The sequence below is a fragment of the Aspergillus costaricaensis genome (genome assembly GCF_003184835.1).
Source record: "Aspergillus costaricaensis CBS 115574 unplaced genomic scaffold BO79scaffold_13, whole genome shotgun sequence".
Taxonomy (NCBI): Eukaryota; Fungi; Ascomycota; class Eurotiomycetes; order Eurotiales; family Aspergillaceae; genus Aspergillus; species Aspergillus costaricensis.
Window position 1 is genome coordinate 698,140 of NW_020291813.1, and position 13,369 is coordinate 711,508.

A 13,369-nucleotide genomic window follows, 5' to 3' on the forward strand; every position below is an offset into this window, starting at 1 on the left:
CCAATGGACACTACAAACAATTCGTACTCGGGATATTAGGGGTCTGGGCGCGAAGGTGTGGTTGGTAGAAATGCAGCCTGATGACGAGGCGGTAGCTCGGGATTACTCTTTTTTGCTTACTGCTTTTTTTTTTTTTTTTTTTCAAAGAGAGGTGGGGGAATATAGCCTAAGTGGATTGGTCTGATTAAGTACTACACTGCATTATTTCCTTGGAATTACGGCTAAAGAGGGGTGATCGATCTGAGTAATTAGCAGCCAATCGTGCATTGTTTGCTCCTTTATGGCTGGCTAGCTTCCAGCCATTCCGGATACCTGGGCCTTTCCTTCTGTCTGTCTTTCTCTCCCCTTTAGTATTAGGTTCATCCATCCCCATTTGATATGATACTGTTTGCTCCACCACATGCGGTTGGCTTACGCCGAGGGAGGAGCCAGGGCCACATTGTCCGCATGGACCGCCTTCTCGGGAATCTTCTCGGTAGATTCAATCATCTCGCCCTGAAGCAGTGCCGTCAAGCCGATCTCGCGATCAATTTGTTGTCGGAGCGCCTCGTCTTCGGCTGCCATGCCCTCAGAGCCGAATAGTTCGTCCATCTCTTCCAGTGTGCGCCCCTTGGTTTCGGGAACGAAGAACCACACGTAGACCGCTCCGACTACGGTGATGCAGCCGAAGAAGATGAAGGTGCCGTAGGTGGAGGCAGCGATGAAGGGGGAGGTGGCTAGACCGACACCGAAGTTGTTGAGCTGGGAGTAGTCAGAATTAGTGTTTCTTGGAAAGAAGTGGTACTGGATCACTTACCCAGTTGCTGCTACCGCCGATACTGACGCCCTTGGCACGCATGCTGAGCGGGAAAACTTCGGATACCACGATCCACGCGCACGGACCTGTTTGAAATAGTAAGCATTACTGTCGATGAGAGCGGGTTATTGATCGGATATCACGTACCCCATGAGTAGGCAAAGTTAATGATGAAGATCCACACGAATGCGACTGTCGCCCATCCTGCGCTCTTGTGCTCTCCGAATGTCCCCTCGTAGGAGCCAATGAGACCCGCGCAGATGAAATGGCAGACCGCCATACCAATCGCACCAGCAAGCAGGATCTTCTTACGACCGATGTTGTCGACCCAGAGAACGGCCGGGATCGTGAAGACAAACTCGAAAATACCCGCAACACCGGTAGCCAAGAGGGATGTCGTATTTCCTCCCAATTCAAGGCCTTCGAAGACTTGAGGCGCGTAGTAGTTAATGGCATTGATTCCGTTCCATTGTTGGAAAAGCATGATCAAGCACTAAAGACGTCAGTAATGAAGTCTGTGAAGTTGGGGATAGGTCCTAGCATACCGCAACGCTGGTCCGCTTGAACAGCGATGGGTTTGTGATGAGCGAAAGGTAGTCGTGGAACCCAATCATAAAGTTACTCTTGAACGATCCATCCTGATATTGAGGGTACTTCTTCTTGGCTGTTTCCTCCTCAAACATCTTGAGCGACTTAATCTCCAAGTACTCGATGCGAACCAGAATGTCGTCGGTGGGGGCATCGCGAAGTCGGGCAAGAGTCTGAAGACATTCCTCGTCCCGTCCCTGGTTCATCAGATGACGAGGCGACTGAGGCATGAACAGAACCATTCCTGCAGCGAGGATTAGGGCCGGAAGGACTTGAATGCAAACAGGAATCTCCCAGGCCGCAATGGACTGGCCATCACCCGTCCCGCCAATGTAGTTGGTGCCATAGCCAATCTGTCATAGTTAGCTTTTGACTCCAAAAGATATAGATAGTATAACATACCCAGAAGCTGACCATGATACCGAATGTAATAGACAGCTGCTGCACGGCGACTAGAGAGCCACGAATTTCGGGGGGAGCCTAAATCGTCAACACCCGTACATGTACCGGAAAGGCGCTGCGACGTACCAGCTCTGCGTTATACAGAGGAACAATCATACTCAGATTACCCACTCCCAGACCGGTAACGAACCGACCGGCAAAAACGTAACCAGCATTTTTTGTACAAGCCTGGACAATCACGCCAACGCAGAAGATGACCACGGCGACAACGACAGTTTGACGACGACCCATGGCATCGGCGAGATAACCGTTCAATAGTGTACCGACCCACGCTCCCAATTCCAGAATGGATGTAAGCATACCCTGCTTAAGACCGGTTCGCGCTGCATATCCGTCGGTCTTTACATGTTAGTGTGAGTGTTAGACGAGGTGAAGAGATGGCATACCGCTTTGATGAAGGAGTTCATGGTAAGAATTTCGGAGAACATTCCCTGGTTGTCTTTCAAGCCCGTTAGCCAGGTTTTGTTGTCAATGAGCCATATCAAACCTACATCCATAGACGAAACCACCCAGCGACGCGAAAAGCGCAATCGCAAAAGTCTTCTTGCTGCTCAGGAGCCCACGCCATCCGACGCGATTGCCGGCGAGCTCAGCACGCTTGCCGGACACGGCCTCAGCGCCCGCACCCATACCCATATTGAAGGATGATATGGACAGTCACGGTACAAACCCTGCAGACGACCGATGATATAAACGGAGAACAGTGTAATTCACAAGATATGTGAGTGACAGAAAGTAAGAGAACGAAGACCAACGATCGTCATCTCGCGGGGAGCATGCGACATAAAAACAACCGGACCAGGACGCAACGCCTGTCATTCGTCCCGTATAGCTATAGCTGCAGCATCATCCTTTCCTCGACTGCTGTTATTTTTTTTTGTTTAGGCTATTCCAATTCGAAACTAGATCAATGTCGCTACTGGCCGACATCGATGTCATGCAATTTTACGAAGTTTGTCCCATAGCCCCATGATTGGGCATTCAATTTAGCCAGACTTCATCCATCGGTGCCAGGCTAGCTAGGTCCGGTAAGGCGTGCTACAATCCTTTTACCCCAAGGATGCGATTCATCCCCGTGGGGCCAGTCGGATGCCATGGGGGCTATGATTAGGCATGGTTTGTCATCGGCGCGCAGGTTCGGCATTGTGGAGGTCGGATTGGATTATATCCGCCGGTTGGATACAAGCTTCGTGGCGGGCGGCCTGGCAATGGCTACGCCTGGCGGTGCTTGGCAAGCGCTAGCCGGGTGACACGGTTGAACGATGACATCAAGTACGTAGGTTAGGACAGAATGGATATCGTGAAATGGTACGAAAGCAGCCAGTGGATTTTGCGGGGATGGGAGGAAAGAGGGGAACCATGGTAAGGGCGAAGGGGCACGACCACCACTGTCAATAGAAAAAGCGGAGGTAGAATATGGGGGAATGCACAAGACGGATCTGGACAGCAGAAGAGAGACCAGACCATTCTCTGACAGGCAATGATGATCAGATTTAGCCGGATTTCCCCTACAACCACCAAACTTGCAGCCATCAGGCCGGCACAACAGCCGGAAGTCAGCCCATGGTTAGGACAGCCTCTTTTCCTCACTGGCTGGTCATGAAAATATCCATCGATCGTTAGGCTCTGTTCTTAGACCACTGAGACGATGTCTGATCACTGGGTTTGCCACGAGTTGAGCTTCTGCGACACGTGGAATGTCACCTCGTTACTAGACTACTAACAGCCCATCCAGTGTCTAACGCTAAAAGCCCCTTGCGTCTCACACTCTGCGCTGGCGTATGCCGGCCACCCAACCGATCAGCGCCTGATTCCGCTCGGTCGCACTTGCGGATTGTACTGCCGTGATTTCCGCTTCGCAGTCTGCTGCTTGCACGAGCCGGCATCCTTCGCGCGACAGATGGCTCGGGCCACCGTCGAGAGAATCGGGGTTGCCAGGATATGAGACCACCGACCTCCTGGTCCCGGCCTTTCCAGGTATTCAAGTCCGAAGCAAACAGCTGGTCGTGCCGTCAGCCGGGCCCACTTGTGACTCACGCGCCTTCCTTGACTTGGGGTAACATTCAAGCAAGCCGGATCCATGGATTTTTCTATTGAGTTGGTGGTCAGATTGCGAGAGATGCATGCGATACATGTTTAGATAGCGGAATAGTCGAGGTCACGGTGCCATGGGGAAAGAGGGGGTCAGCTTGGGGATCCCCACGGGGATGCCGGTGAGTGAACACAGTTTAGGTAGCCTCGGTTACCCTCCGAGAAGGATACAAGCGAGTCCCGGCTGCGATCATTCGCTTTTGGCGTCTCCGCTGCTTTAGGGCATTTCATTCGCCCAGTACCATGCAAAGGAAGGTGAGACGGAGAGGACGGGAGTGTCGATGTTGGTCCGTTGTGAGAACGGTTGGCCTGATTTGACTTGCGGCTCCCTCCACTCACTCTCAACACCATCAGTTTTGGCGTCATGCTTCTGGCACCATCTGCTAGTTCACTTCTTTATTAAAAGACATTGAGTATTGATACCAGTCACTGGGTGCCCCACCAAGGAGTATTGGTCAGGTTCGAGGCAATAAAATCTTCCAGTATTAGCATCCAGTACGCCTGAATAGTATGGTCTCGAAATAGATACGAGCGCGCAAGAATATCGTAGGAACAGAGGTGTAATACCTGTTCTTTGTCCTTCACCGACTTACACTGAAACAATTATCTTCCACAAAGTCACATCGTTTTTGTCGCATCTTCCTTCATAAGGAGGAGTAACTGCTAGTCACCGCCGGGTTGAGAGGGTTTTCCCACTGCGGGTTTCCCTTCCCGGCCGATGCCCGCAGCACAACACAGTGAATAGCGAAAATGTGCAAATGCTGTTCCGACTAGCTAGCTTGACCCTAATCTCATTTACAAGAGATCTCTCCGTGTACGTCATCAGCAGAAGCTGAAATGCCTAGAGTTTTCATTAGGGGGTGTATATTCTCGCTCGGGCATATTACTAGCGTACCAACCTCCCCACTACAACGTCCCGACAATACTAGTTCTAATGGCACTGGCCCTGCCATTTAGTACTTACTCCTGGCCTATTACAGCATAGATCTATATGGTTCCACCAAGGTTACACCATACCAATCTCCTGTCCTCGGACTTAAGAAGGAGGGTGATTACAGTTCGACTTGCATGCAATGAAATTAGTCTGTGCACCATAGTCACATCAAGCTCATTCCATCGGAGCTGACAATGAATCCGGAACCAATGCAGTCTATGCTAGTTCATTTCATGGTATAGTTTGCGAGGCCGGCTTATGCCCGATATTGTAGCGATCAGCGGCCCAAGCACCTTACCAGCAGTGACAGGAAGCAACTGGCACCGGAAATTGTCTTAAGCGTATAATTCCACACTACGTTCTCCGGAACCTCTCTTACTGCTACATTGTGACGCTATTCAACTAATATCAACTATTTTACTAGATCAGCATTTAGCACAGGAAATATATGAGAAATTAAATGGGATCATGTCTGGAAGGATACAGCCTAAGCCAACAAAAATATTCAACTTCCAAGTATATCACTGCTTTTCAATAAATTTTCCTTTGGGCAACCATTATTTCTATACATCATTGACGCACCAATGTTAGATCATGTGTCTGTGCCACGGGGAGGAATAGTGACACAACAAGAAGCTATGGTAGTCCCCTGCTATCTCTGCAGCAAGTTCCCATCGAAGTCATATTTACGAGGCCAAGCAGCTGCCCATGAATTCCGAACGGAGAGCGAACCACGTGTTTGATGGCTTCCATACGCCGATCTCCTGATTGTCCGGACCACATTGGCGACACAAACCAGGTTACTGGCAGTGGACTGGCGTGGTAACGGCAGTGATTCCGGTCATCAGATGCATCATGTATTTTTCAGATCTTCTGAGATACAGTCAGGTGCAGTGCGGGTGTTGTCACAGCTACATGGTCCTCTGAAGGTAGGATGGACCGAACGGAGGTGATGTTGTTATATGGTAGTCATTCGCTGAGAAACGACAGTCTGAGGGTAGATAAGAAACCGTGTATCTGAGCTACTAGTTCATTCCCCCACAGCAAGGTACATGACATCGAGCCATACGTTTCATTTGCTGAATTATAAGACTACACGAATTGTTAAGGTGCTGACCGCTAGTAGTAAGCTGTCAAGGAATGGATATCACGCCCTAGCCGTACGCAATTTCCTAATACGGCAACAGATAGCCTACAACCCACATCAAAAGCTAAATGTTCGCAACATATGGATCATGAATGCTTTTGATGCTATTCTGATCGCTATACAACTTCATCTTTATCAAGTAGTGGTGTTTCACCTCATCGGCATGATAGTTAAGCTTCCCGTGAGCGCCGACCCGGCACACATGGTTACCCGTATCGACAGGGATGTTGATAGCTGGAAATGCCAACTAACAAACACCAGTTCAACCCCAGCAAATGCAAGCCAATTGCATCCAAGCTATAAGCGCCCTCAAGTCAACAAAAGCCTCAACAGCAATTGTCGCGACGTTTCAAAATTGCCATCCGGTTTCCCACCATGAGAGAACCTCTATCCCTGAGAGACAGACACCATCCAGGCCGGACCTAGAAACCTTCAGTCATCATGCCCAAATACGCCGTCCTAGGCTCAACCGGCAACTGCGGCACCGCGCTCCTCAAGATCCTCATGATGCGACCGGACGCACACATCAACGCATACTGCCGCGACAAAGCGAAGCTTTTACGTCTCATGCCCGAGTCCATTGAGAATGAAGACAAGATAACCATATTCGAAGGCAGCATACACGATGAAAAGCTTCTGGGTGCTTGTATGTACGACTGCTGCGCCGTTTTCCTTGTCGTTTCCACAAACGGCAACCTCCCAGGCTGTCGACTCGGACAGGACACGGCCACGACAGTCATTCAGGCCCTACAATCCCTGAATCAAGCACCAAAAATTGTGTTACTCTCGTCTGCTACATTGGATGAGCAGTTATCGCGCAATGTTCCGGTCCTACTTAAGAATGTTCTACTTCGCTCCGCCTCGTGCGTGTATGACGATCTTGTTAGAAGGGAACGTATTCTGCGCAAGGAAGCGGCGTGGTTGACTACTATCTTCGTCAAGCCCGGCGCACTGTCGGTGGATGTACAGCGCGGTCATGCGCTGAGCTTCACTGAGGAGAATGGCCCGCTGTCGTATTTGGATCTGGCGGCTGGGATGGTTGAGGCGGTGGATGGTCCGGATGGACGCTATGATATGCGCAATGTTTGTGTTGTAAATACGAACGGAAGGGCAAAGTTCCCGTGGGGTACACCTATTTGTATTTTTATGGGGCTGCTGAGGCATTACTTTCCGTTTTTGCATCCGTATTTGCCGTCTACGGGGCCTGCTTAGTACATAGATCATACTGGGGCCGTTGGAGGTTGGTTATGATTAACGCAAGAGATCTTAGGTTTGAAAAATATAGAGGCATATTAACGAATACGTCACCGACGACCATAGTCATAAATCATCGCATATCATAAGTCCCAACTATACCCACAATGATAGACGCACCAGCCATCCACCAACTCGCGACACCAAAAGCACCCGAAATATCCTGCTTGAAAACAGTCCACAGTACCCCGAAAAGCAGACTAGGAGGGAAGAAGCCCAATGCGAGAATCCACCAAATCTTCGCCCAGTTCCAGTCTTCCTTGTAAAAAATACCCCATGCCTCGGTGGGATTTATGTACTTATTCTGCAGCTTCCCACATGCCCGTTTCGGAAGTTGTTGAACAATCAAGATGCTATTTGGGGCAATGTACTGGGGGTTGTTGAAGAAGTCCATCATGAGTCGTGGGCCGATAGGTGGGGAAAGCTTTGGAGGAATTGGACGACAGTCGTATTCCTTTCCCTTAGGGAGGACAAGTTGCTCGGGAGGCACGCAGACACAAGGTCTTCCCGTTTCGCAAATTTCTTCGTGGCATCGAACATCGATGTAGCGGCTTCCGCCATAGGCAAACTGGTGCGTGGTAAGCATATGTGGGGTGTCGGGGAAGGTCTGCTTACCTTCATAAAATGAATACTATGCAGGGTTTTCAGAGACCATATGGGTCTTAGTCGTCCTCGGTGCTCATGGTAGATACGGCGTAGTGTGTAGAACAACTGCCTATCATCTGCTACGCCTATGATAGACTCTTGGCGAAGCTCTACTGCATATCTGCCTCTTTCAAGACATGACAGGAGAAGTGGAGGATGAGAGACAATTTCACCCAGTTCAACATCCGTTTGGCTGTTGCTAGTGGGTATAACATTCGAGCCTTGTAACTGATCCGTGAAATCACTCGAGGGAGAGTGTTGCGTCTGTGATGCGCTCGAAGTTGAATTACAGGAAGAGGTGGAGCTTGTTGGGACTTGCTGGCTACCACCACTCATATCAGCAGTTGTGACATATGCTGATGACCTCAAGAATGCCTTCATATCTTCCAAAGCACCTGGCACATGCTCAACATAATCATCATAAAGCCATTTACCCCGACCCTATGAGATGTCAATCGCGAAAGACACCGGCTTGTGGTTATAGGTGTTGCTTACTCACATTCTTCCATCTGATCCGTGTGTAGCCTCGTCGAGTGTCGCTTTCTCTTAGGCCGATACGAGACAGAATTGTCAGTGTTCTGTGGTAGGTCTTGGATAGCAAAGATGTAGTAGATGATGGGCCTTCAGGTGAGGTTTCAGCAGTCATGCTCTGCACTTCCGGAGCATTGCCAATGTATTCCTTCGGCGTTACAGCAGTCAAGGGGACTTCATCTTCCACCGAACGCAATATGTCTTGCGTCGGGTTGGGTTCGCCTTCCAGCGGCCGATTCAAAGCTATTAATCTTTCCGTTAATCGCCTTGAATGAACCCCAATATCTGAGAATTGACTGTCTGAGAAGATATAATCATAAGCTTGCAGTTGACGGATAAACTGAAGTTCTCTCCTCGTTCTCCACTGCCGGAGTGCTTCTAAATTGTTCCTCAGGCTGTAGGGGCTTCTGGCCTGTCGAGGCTCGGCGTATACCGTACTTGCGACGCTATTTTACGTCAGGCATATATGTCAGACTGAAGAAATAATTTCACGAATACTCGCTTTTCTTCGATGGAAGGGCCTGTGGCCGTCTCTGCAACCCGAAATTCGGACACATCGCTTGGATTTGGGAACATGGTCTGGAGTGACAACCAATATGGTGACGTTCTCAATCTGGAAGGCGCTGTTGGCTAAGTATTAGACCAATCAATCGCGAAATTGAAAGCTAGACTAGCACTGCTCAGAAATTGGTGCAAATTAAGGAGAATTGGTTGTTTAAAACACTTCGGCATACTCAAAAGTGAAGAAAGAGTTGTGAAAATGAAAATGAGGGATAATCGCAAGAAATAGATGAAGGTGGGTGTTGATTGGGCTGCATCGAGGCGGTGCTTGGACAGCTACTCATCCTCGCCCAATAATCGTCCATGTACAATGTGGCGGAGCGCCCACAGGGAAAGGTGAACATTACATGGGTCAGCCTGGTAGTCAATCCGCAAAATGCATCAGAAAATTGGTCAAGATGGCCGGTCAGTCTATGTCGCTCATAATCCTACAGACTTTTCTGACCCCTCCCGCTTTTCCAATCCGGGATACCGCCATTTAGACCACCCATAAGTAACCAAATGTTTGAATATAAAGTACGCAATATTAGTTACGTGAGCCTCTACGTGGGAGGCGACGTATGGTGGCCCGAATAAGGTGTTTTTTATGATGGTAGGTTTCTGGATAGACTCTACATTCATTAGGCTGGTAAGGAGATGTCTCAAAATCAGGCGTCTTTATCAAAACGTCCCGGTGGAGGGCGATGCACTGGCTTCCCTGGTTAGCCCCGCTGTAACTTGCTCACTATGTTCCACAGATTTCGCAGCAGAACAACTGCAAGGAAGGTCCTCAGTCTCCATATCAACATCCATTATGTTATCACCCAGTGTTGAGCTAGTCGAGAGCTCAGTATCATTCAACTGTGCCTGACCTTGAGCCACTAGCTGACTAGAAGGAATGGGACTGGTCGATGCATCGCCGAGGTCACTGTCCAGATCAGAGGCGGTCATAATTCTGCGTTCTTTTAGGAACTCATACACGCACATGAGGTCGTAGAGCGTATACTCTTGCCCTTCGGGAAAATATGGGTTCGAATCCTGCTTTATGTTAGCAATCTCAATGCTGACGATCATGTTAACCTTACATTGTCTGATCTGACGAGCATATACTCAGGGGGCAAGTCGCTCTCAGCTAGTCCTAGACTTGCAAGCATCGCCAATATCCGCCGGTACATGCCGTCTCCTTCTGCTTGGTTTTCCATTGTGCCGGATGAAGTAATGCTGATGTACGTATGAGCGAAAATGCCTCTCGTCTTAGCCACGTACATACTACCAGGTTGCATAGGAGATCAGGCGGTTCTTATATAGAGTGCTGTTCTCGTATCCGATGTTCAATAGTTCGAGATATTTTTATTACTTCAATTCCTGTCCACAAATAGCCCAACAAATTTGTTATTGGGACTTTTTGTTCCATGATGGGAGTATGAACCGGAGATTCCCGAATATGCAGTGATTCGACTGATTTTGACCCGATGAACAACGCCACAGCCCCTGAGCGTAGTAATAGACTGGAAGTTTATATTCCATATTCAATAAATTAAAAGCTGGGATTCTACGCAATGAGAGAAGAGGTACTGTATTGTTGGATGGCGGTATCCTACGTGTTGGCAACTCCGTGGTAAATGACGTGAGATTGAATGATTTCATTGTTAATAATATCTTCGGCCTATTCCTTACATGTAGTTTATATTACCTACAATCCTCAAATGCATAAGTTTATGCAAATTCAATACACTGTATGCCGTACTAGCTTATTCATGATGGGTAAGGTAATCATCATTCTTTCATTCGCGAGCGACCATTTGACAAGGTAAACCGTTGAATTATCCAATGCCGTTGGACAACTCAGAGCCTTGTTACGGCTACATAATAGAAATATCACGAGTGTTACTCTGTAGTCATTGATAAGAACGAACTGGGTATTGTTTGGACAGTATGTTCTCTAAAAGCAGCATCTAAAAACCTTTCCTTCGAATATTGTCACACAGAAACGGCGATGTTCTTGCTCAATCCAAACTTCCGATGCATGTAATATGCATCATGCCGTGTGTGATCAACTTTGTACTACTTTTAAGCATTCATGCCGTCCATGACACCTTTATTACTACTCGTACTGCAACCGTTGTTTTCTCCATCCCCGGATAATAACATTTTGAGCGAGTCATGTGCAAAATCATTCTCATTCTCGAGCTACACAGCAAGTTTTTTGGACACAAAACCCCTCAAAACCTATTCACTATCCGTATATCCGATGCAGTACAGCCCAGGCCTAGCGCCTCACCCTCACAGACGCATTCCCGGCAGCGGAACTACCCATAACACTACCAACAAACACATTGAAATTATAATACTTGCTCCGATCGGCCACATCCAAACCACCCTTCCCACTCAGAATAACATGTCCATTCCGACTAACCTGGAACGTCTGCGCGCCTATTCCCATCGTCACATTCGTTGTCACAATGCCAGCGGGCACGTCAACCTTGACAGGACCGTTCGACCCGCTTGTCACTGTCAATGTAGCAGGACTTGTCAACATTGTCGCTACAAATATACTATCACTAAGCATCTGGAATCCATTTGGCGCAGGCATATTATCCTCGGGGCAGTTTACCCCCTTTGGCGTGGGCCGATACCAATACACCAGCCCTTCCTGAGTGATGATGGGCTTGCTATCCCCAGCTTTGTATGCGGCGATGTAAGGTTTATAGAGGTCGCGCCAGGCGTCATGTGGCATGCCCTTGGCCCATTTTGAAGAGCCATCGTCGCTGTGGTTGGCGCTGTAGGGGCCGATATAGTGGGATTCGCCGTAGTCTGGGATGATGTTATCCTACTGATTATCATCGAAACAAACTGGGCAATATGCTTACCGTTCCACGAAATTATTTCGACAAGACTTGGCTTCATGGTTAGCATCTGCTCCCAGCGCAGGGTGGGCAGGTTCTCGCAAATGAACACCCAGTTCTTGCTGTTGAAGTGCGTAGCAAACCATGGTGAAACCGCTAGCAGACCTTAGCATGGCACAGTGGATTTTGTTGAGGAGCAACTCACGCGCCATATATGTCGTGCCTGCGAGGTCCTTGATAAATCGGTCATCCCAGATTGTTGTCATTGGCCCTTTGATGATGCTGTTGCCCCCGTCTGTTGGCCATGCATACCATGAGAACGCTCCATCGGCACCCCGCTGGGCATTGCTGGACGAAGCAGCAGGATCCTGAAGGTTAGGCACGGCATGGATAGGATGGGAGGTAGCTTGCTTGACGGGGCCCCAGTTGAAGCTGTCCCCGACGAAGGTGCTCACGACTGCGCCGCCGCGGTATTGCATCTGCGCTGGGTGGCTGGCGTATTGTTGCATGTAAGCGGTGATCTTGGCCGTATCTCCGTTGCTCCAGTAGGCGAAGTCAAACGAGATGAATACTTTGAAGTTGACCTTTTGGGCAGCTTGGTATGCGAGGGCGAGCTGCGTCGGGGTGTACTTGTCAATGCTGGCGCAATTGAGTGCGAATGCATCGATCCCGATGGCTTGCGCGGCTTTCATGTCGGTGATCCAGTCTTCCAGTTGATAGTTCTCAACGATGCCGACCTATCATAGTCAGCATTGATTATCTCGGAAGCTCAGTATGGTGATTGTCTACGGACCATGAAATGGGCGAAGACATATTTGGGCTCAGCCTGGGGCTCGGTGAGTCCGACATCCAGAGCCGGAGCTCCAAAGACTGGATTAAGAACGCTCGCCGCAATGGCAGCAAGAACGACAAGAGATTTCGCCAGCATCATTGATGAGAAAGGGTATATGGATTCTTGCCGAGCGGTATGAATGTATCATCTCAACAAATCCGAGATAGTGCCTGGGACGCCGATTTTATAGGTCGGAATTCCTCACAAATCACCAGGCGCCTGTTAGCATTCACCACTCCCTGGACATCCTACCCCGTGCCTGAAGATTCATACCCCAGACGGAGAATAAGTCCCATTGTAGGCTTCTTCCGAGCACAACTCTGCAACAGTAACTTCCCACTCGGAAAATAATTAAGGTTGTGTTATGCATCGAGCGTTGTGTTACCTGCAGTGGCAAGTAATTGCCCGAAGCCTTTGTGTAATTTCTCCTCTGGGGTTAGTATAGGTAGTACACCGGGTGCATCCATCCTAACCCAGGTTGCACTCGGGACTTTACGTCTACTTGGGGTTTCTTGGGGGGGCTCCTGACCTGATCACATTCAGTGGTTTCAACGGTTATTGCCGATGGGGTTGGTCAACTTCTACAATGTGTTGGGATATGATGGGGAGGGCTATTGGGGAAGAAGTAGACCGAGGAGAAGCCGTGACTCTCCAGAAGCTATCCCAGGTAGTATCAAGTAGGGCCTGTCTAATTATGACCAAT

At 49.1% G+C, this 13,369-nt stretch overlaps 5 protein-coding genes across 5 annotated transcripts; 2 read left to right on the top strand and 3 right to left on the bottom strand.

Annotated features, from left to right (window-relative positions):
* Positions 1 to 198: 198 nt before the first annotated feature.
* On the bottom strand, positions 199 to 2,570 carry BO79DRAFT_172147 (putative MFS monosaccharide transporter). Its single transcript, XM_025679620.1, has 8 exons — positions 2,338 to 2,570; positions 2,233 to 2,285; positions 1,913 to 2,185; positions 1,787 to 1,864; positions 1,342 to 1,737; positions 944 to 1,289; positions 797 to 882; positions 199 to 741 (listed from the first exon to the last, which is right to left on the bottom strand). The coding sequence occupies exons 1-8, from the start codon at positions 2,480 to 2,482 to the stop codon at positions 412 to 414; spliced, it is 1,707 nt and encodes a 568-aa protein (XP_025540470.1). The 5' UTR covers positions 2,483 to 2,570; the 3' UTR covers positions 199 to 411.
* Positions 2,571 to 2,940: 370 nt separating this feature from the next.
* On the top strand, positions 2,941 to 4,196 carry BO79DRAFT_227838 (uncharacterized protein; the record flags this gene model as incomplete). The annotated part of the gene is made up of 6 exons (XM_025683907.1): positions 2,941 to 2,962; positions 2,998 to 3,126; positions 3,573 to 3,682; positions 3,785 to 3,902; positions 4,025 to 4,059; positions 4,104 to 4,196. The coding sequence occupies 6 exons, from the start codon at positions 2,941 to 2,943 to the stop codon at positions 4,194 to 4,196; spliced, it is 507 nt and encodes a 168-aa protein (XP_025540471.1).
* A 2,187-nt stretch (positions 4,197 to 6,383) lies between these two features.
* Positions 6,384 to 7,274, top strand: tpcG (oxidoreductase tpcG). The gene has a single exon (XM_025682468.1). The coding sequence runs from the start codon at positions 6,460 to 6,462 to the stop codon at positions 7,228 to 7,230; it is 771 nt and encodes a 256-aa protein (XP_025540472.1). The 5' UTR covers positions 6,384 to 6,459; the 3' UTR covers positions 7,231 to 7,274.
* A 71-nt stretch (positions 7,275 to 7,345) lies between these two features.
* BO79DRAFT_264153 (uncharacterized protein) lies at positions 7,346 to 8,896 on the bottom strand (the record flags this gene model as incomplete). Its single annotated transcript, XM_025686752.1, has 3 exons — positions 7,346 to 7,840; positions 7,888 to 8,358; positions 8,417 to 8,896. Coding segments are annotated over 3 exons (1,446 nt in total), but the record flags the coding sequence as incomplete, so codon positions are not given.
* A 2,361-nt stretch (positions 8,897 to 11,257) lies between these two features.
* BO79DRAFT_227840 (glycoside hydrolase family 71 protein) lies at positions 11,258 to 12,762 on the bottom strand (the record flags this gene model as incomplete). The annotated part of the gene is made up of 4 exons (XM_025683908.1): positions 11,258 to 11,802; positions 11,859 to 11,990; positions 12,040 to 12,571; positions 12,628 to 12,762. The coding sequence occupies 4 exons, from the start codon at positions 12,760 to 12,762 to the stop codon at positions 11,258 to 11,260; spliced, it is 1,344 nt and encodes a 447-aa protein (XP_025540474.1).
* Between the last annotated feature and the right edge of the window lie 607 nt (positions 12,763 to 13,369).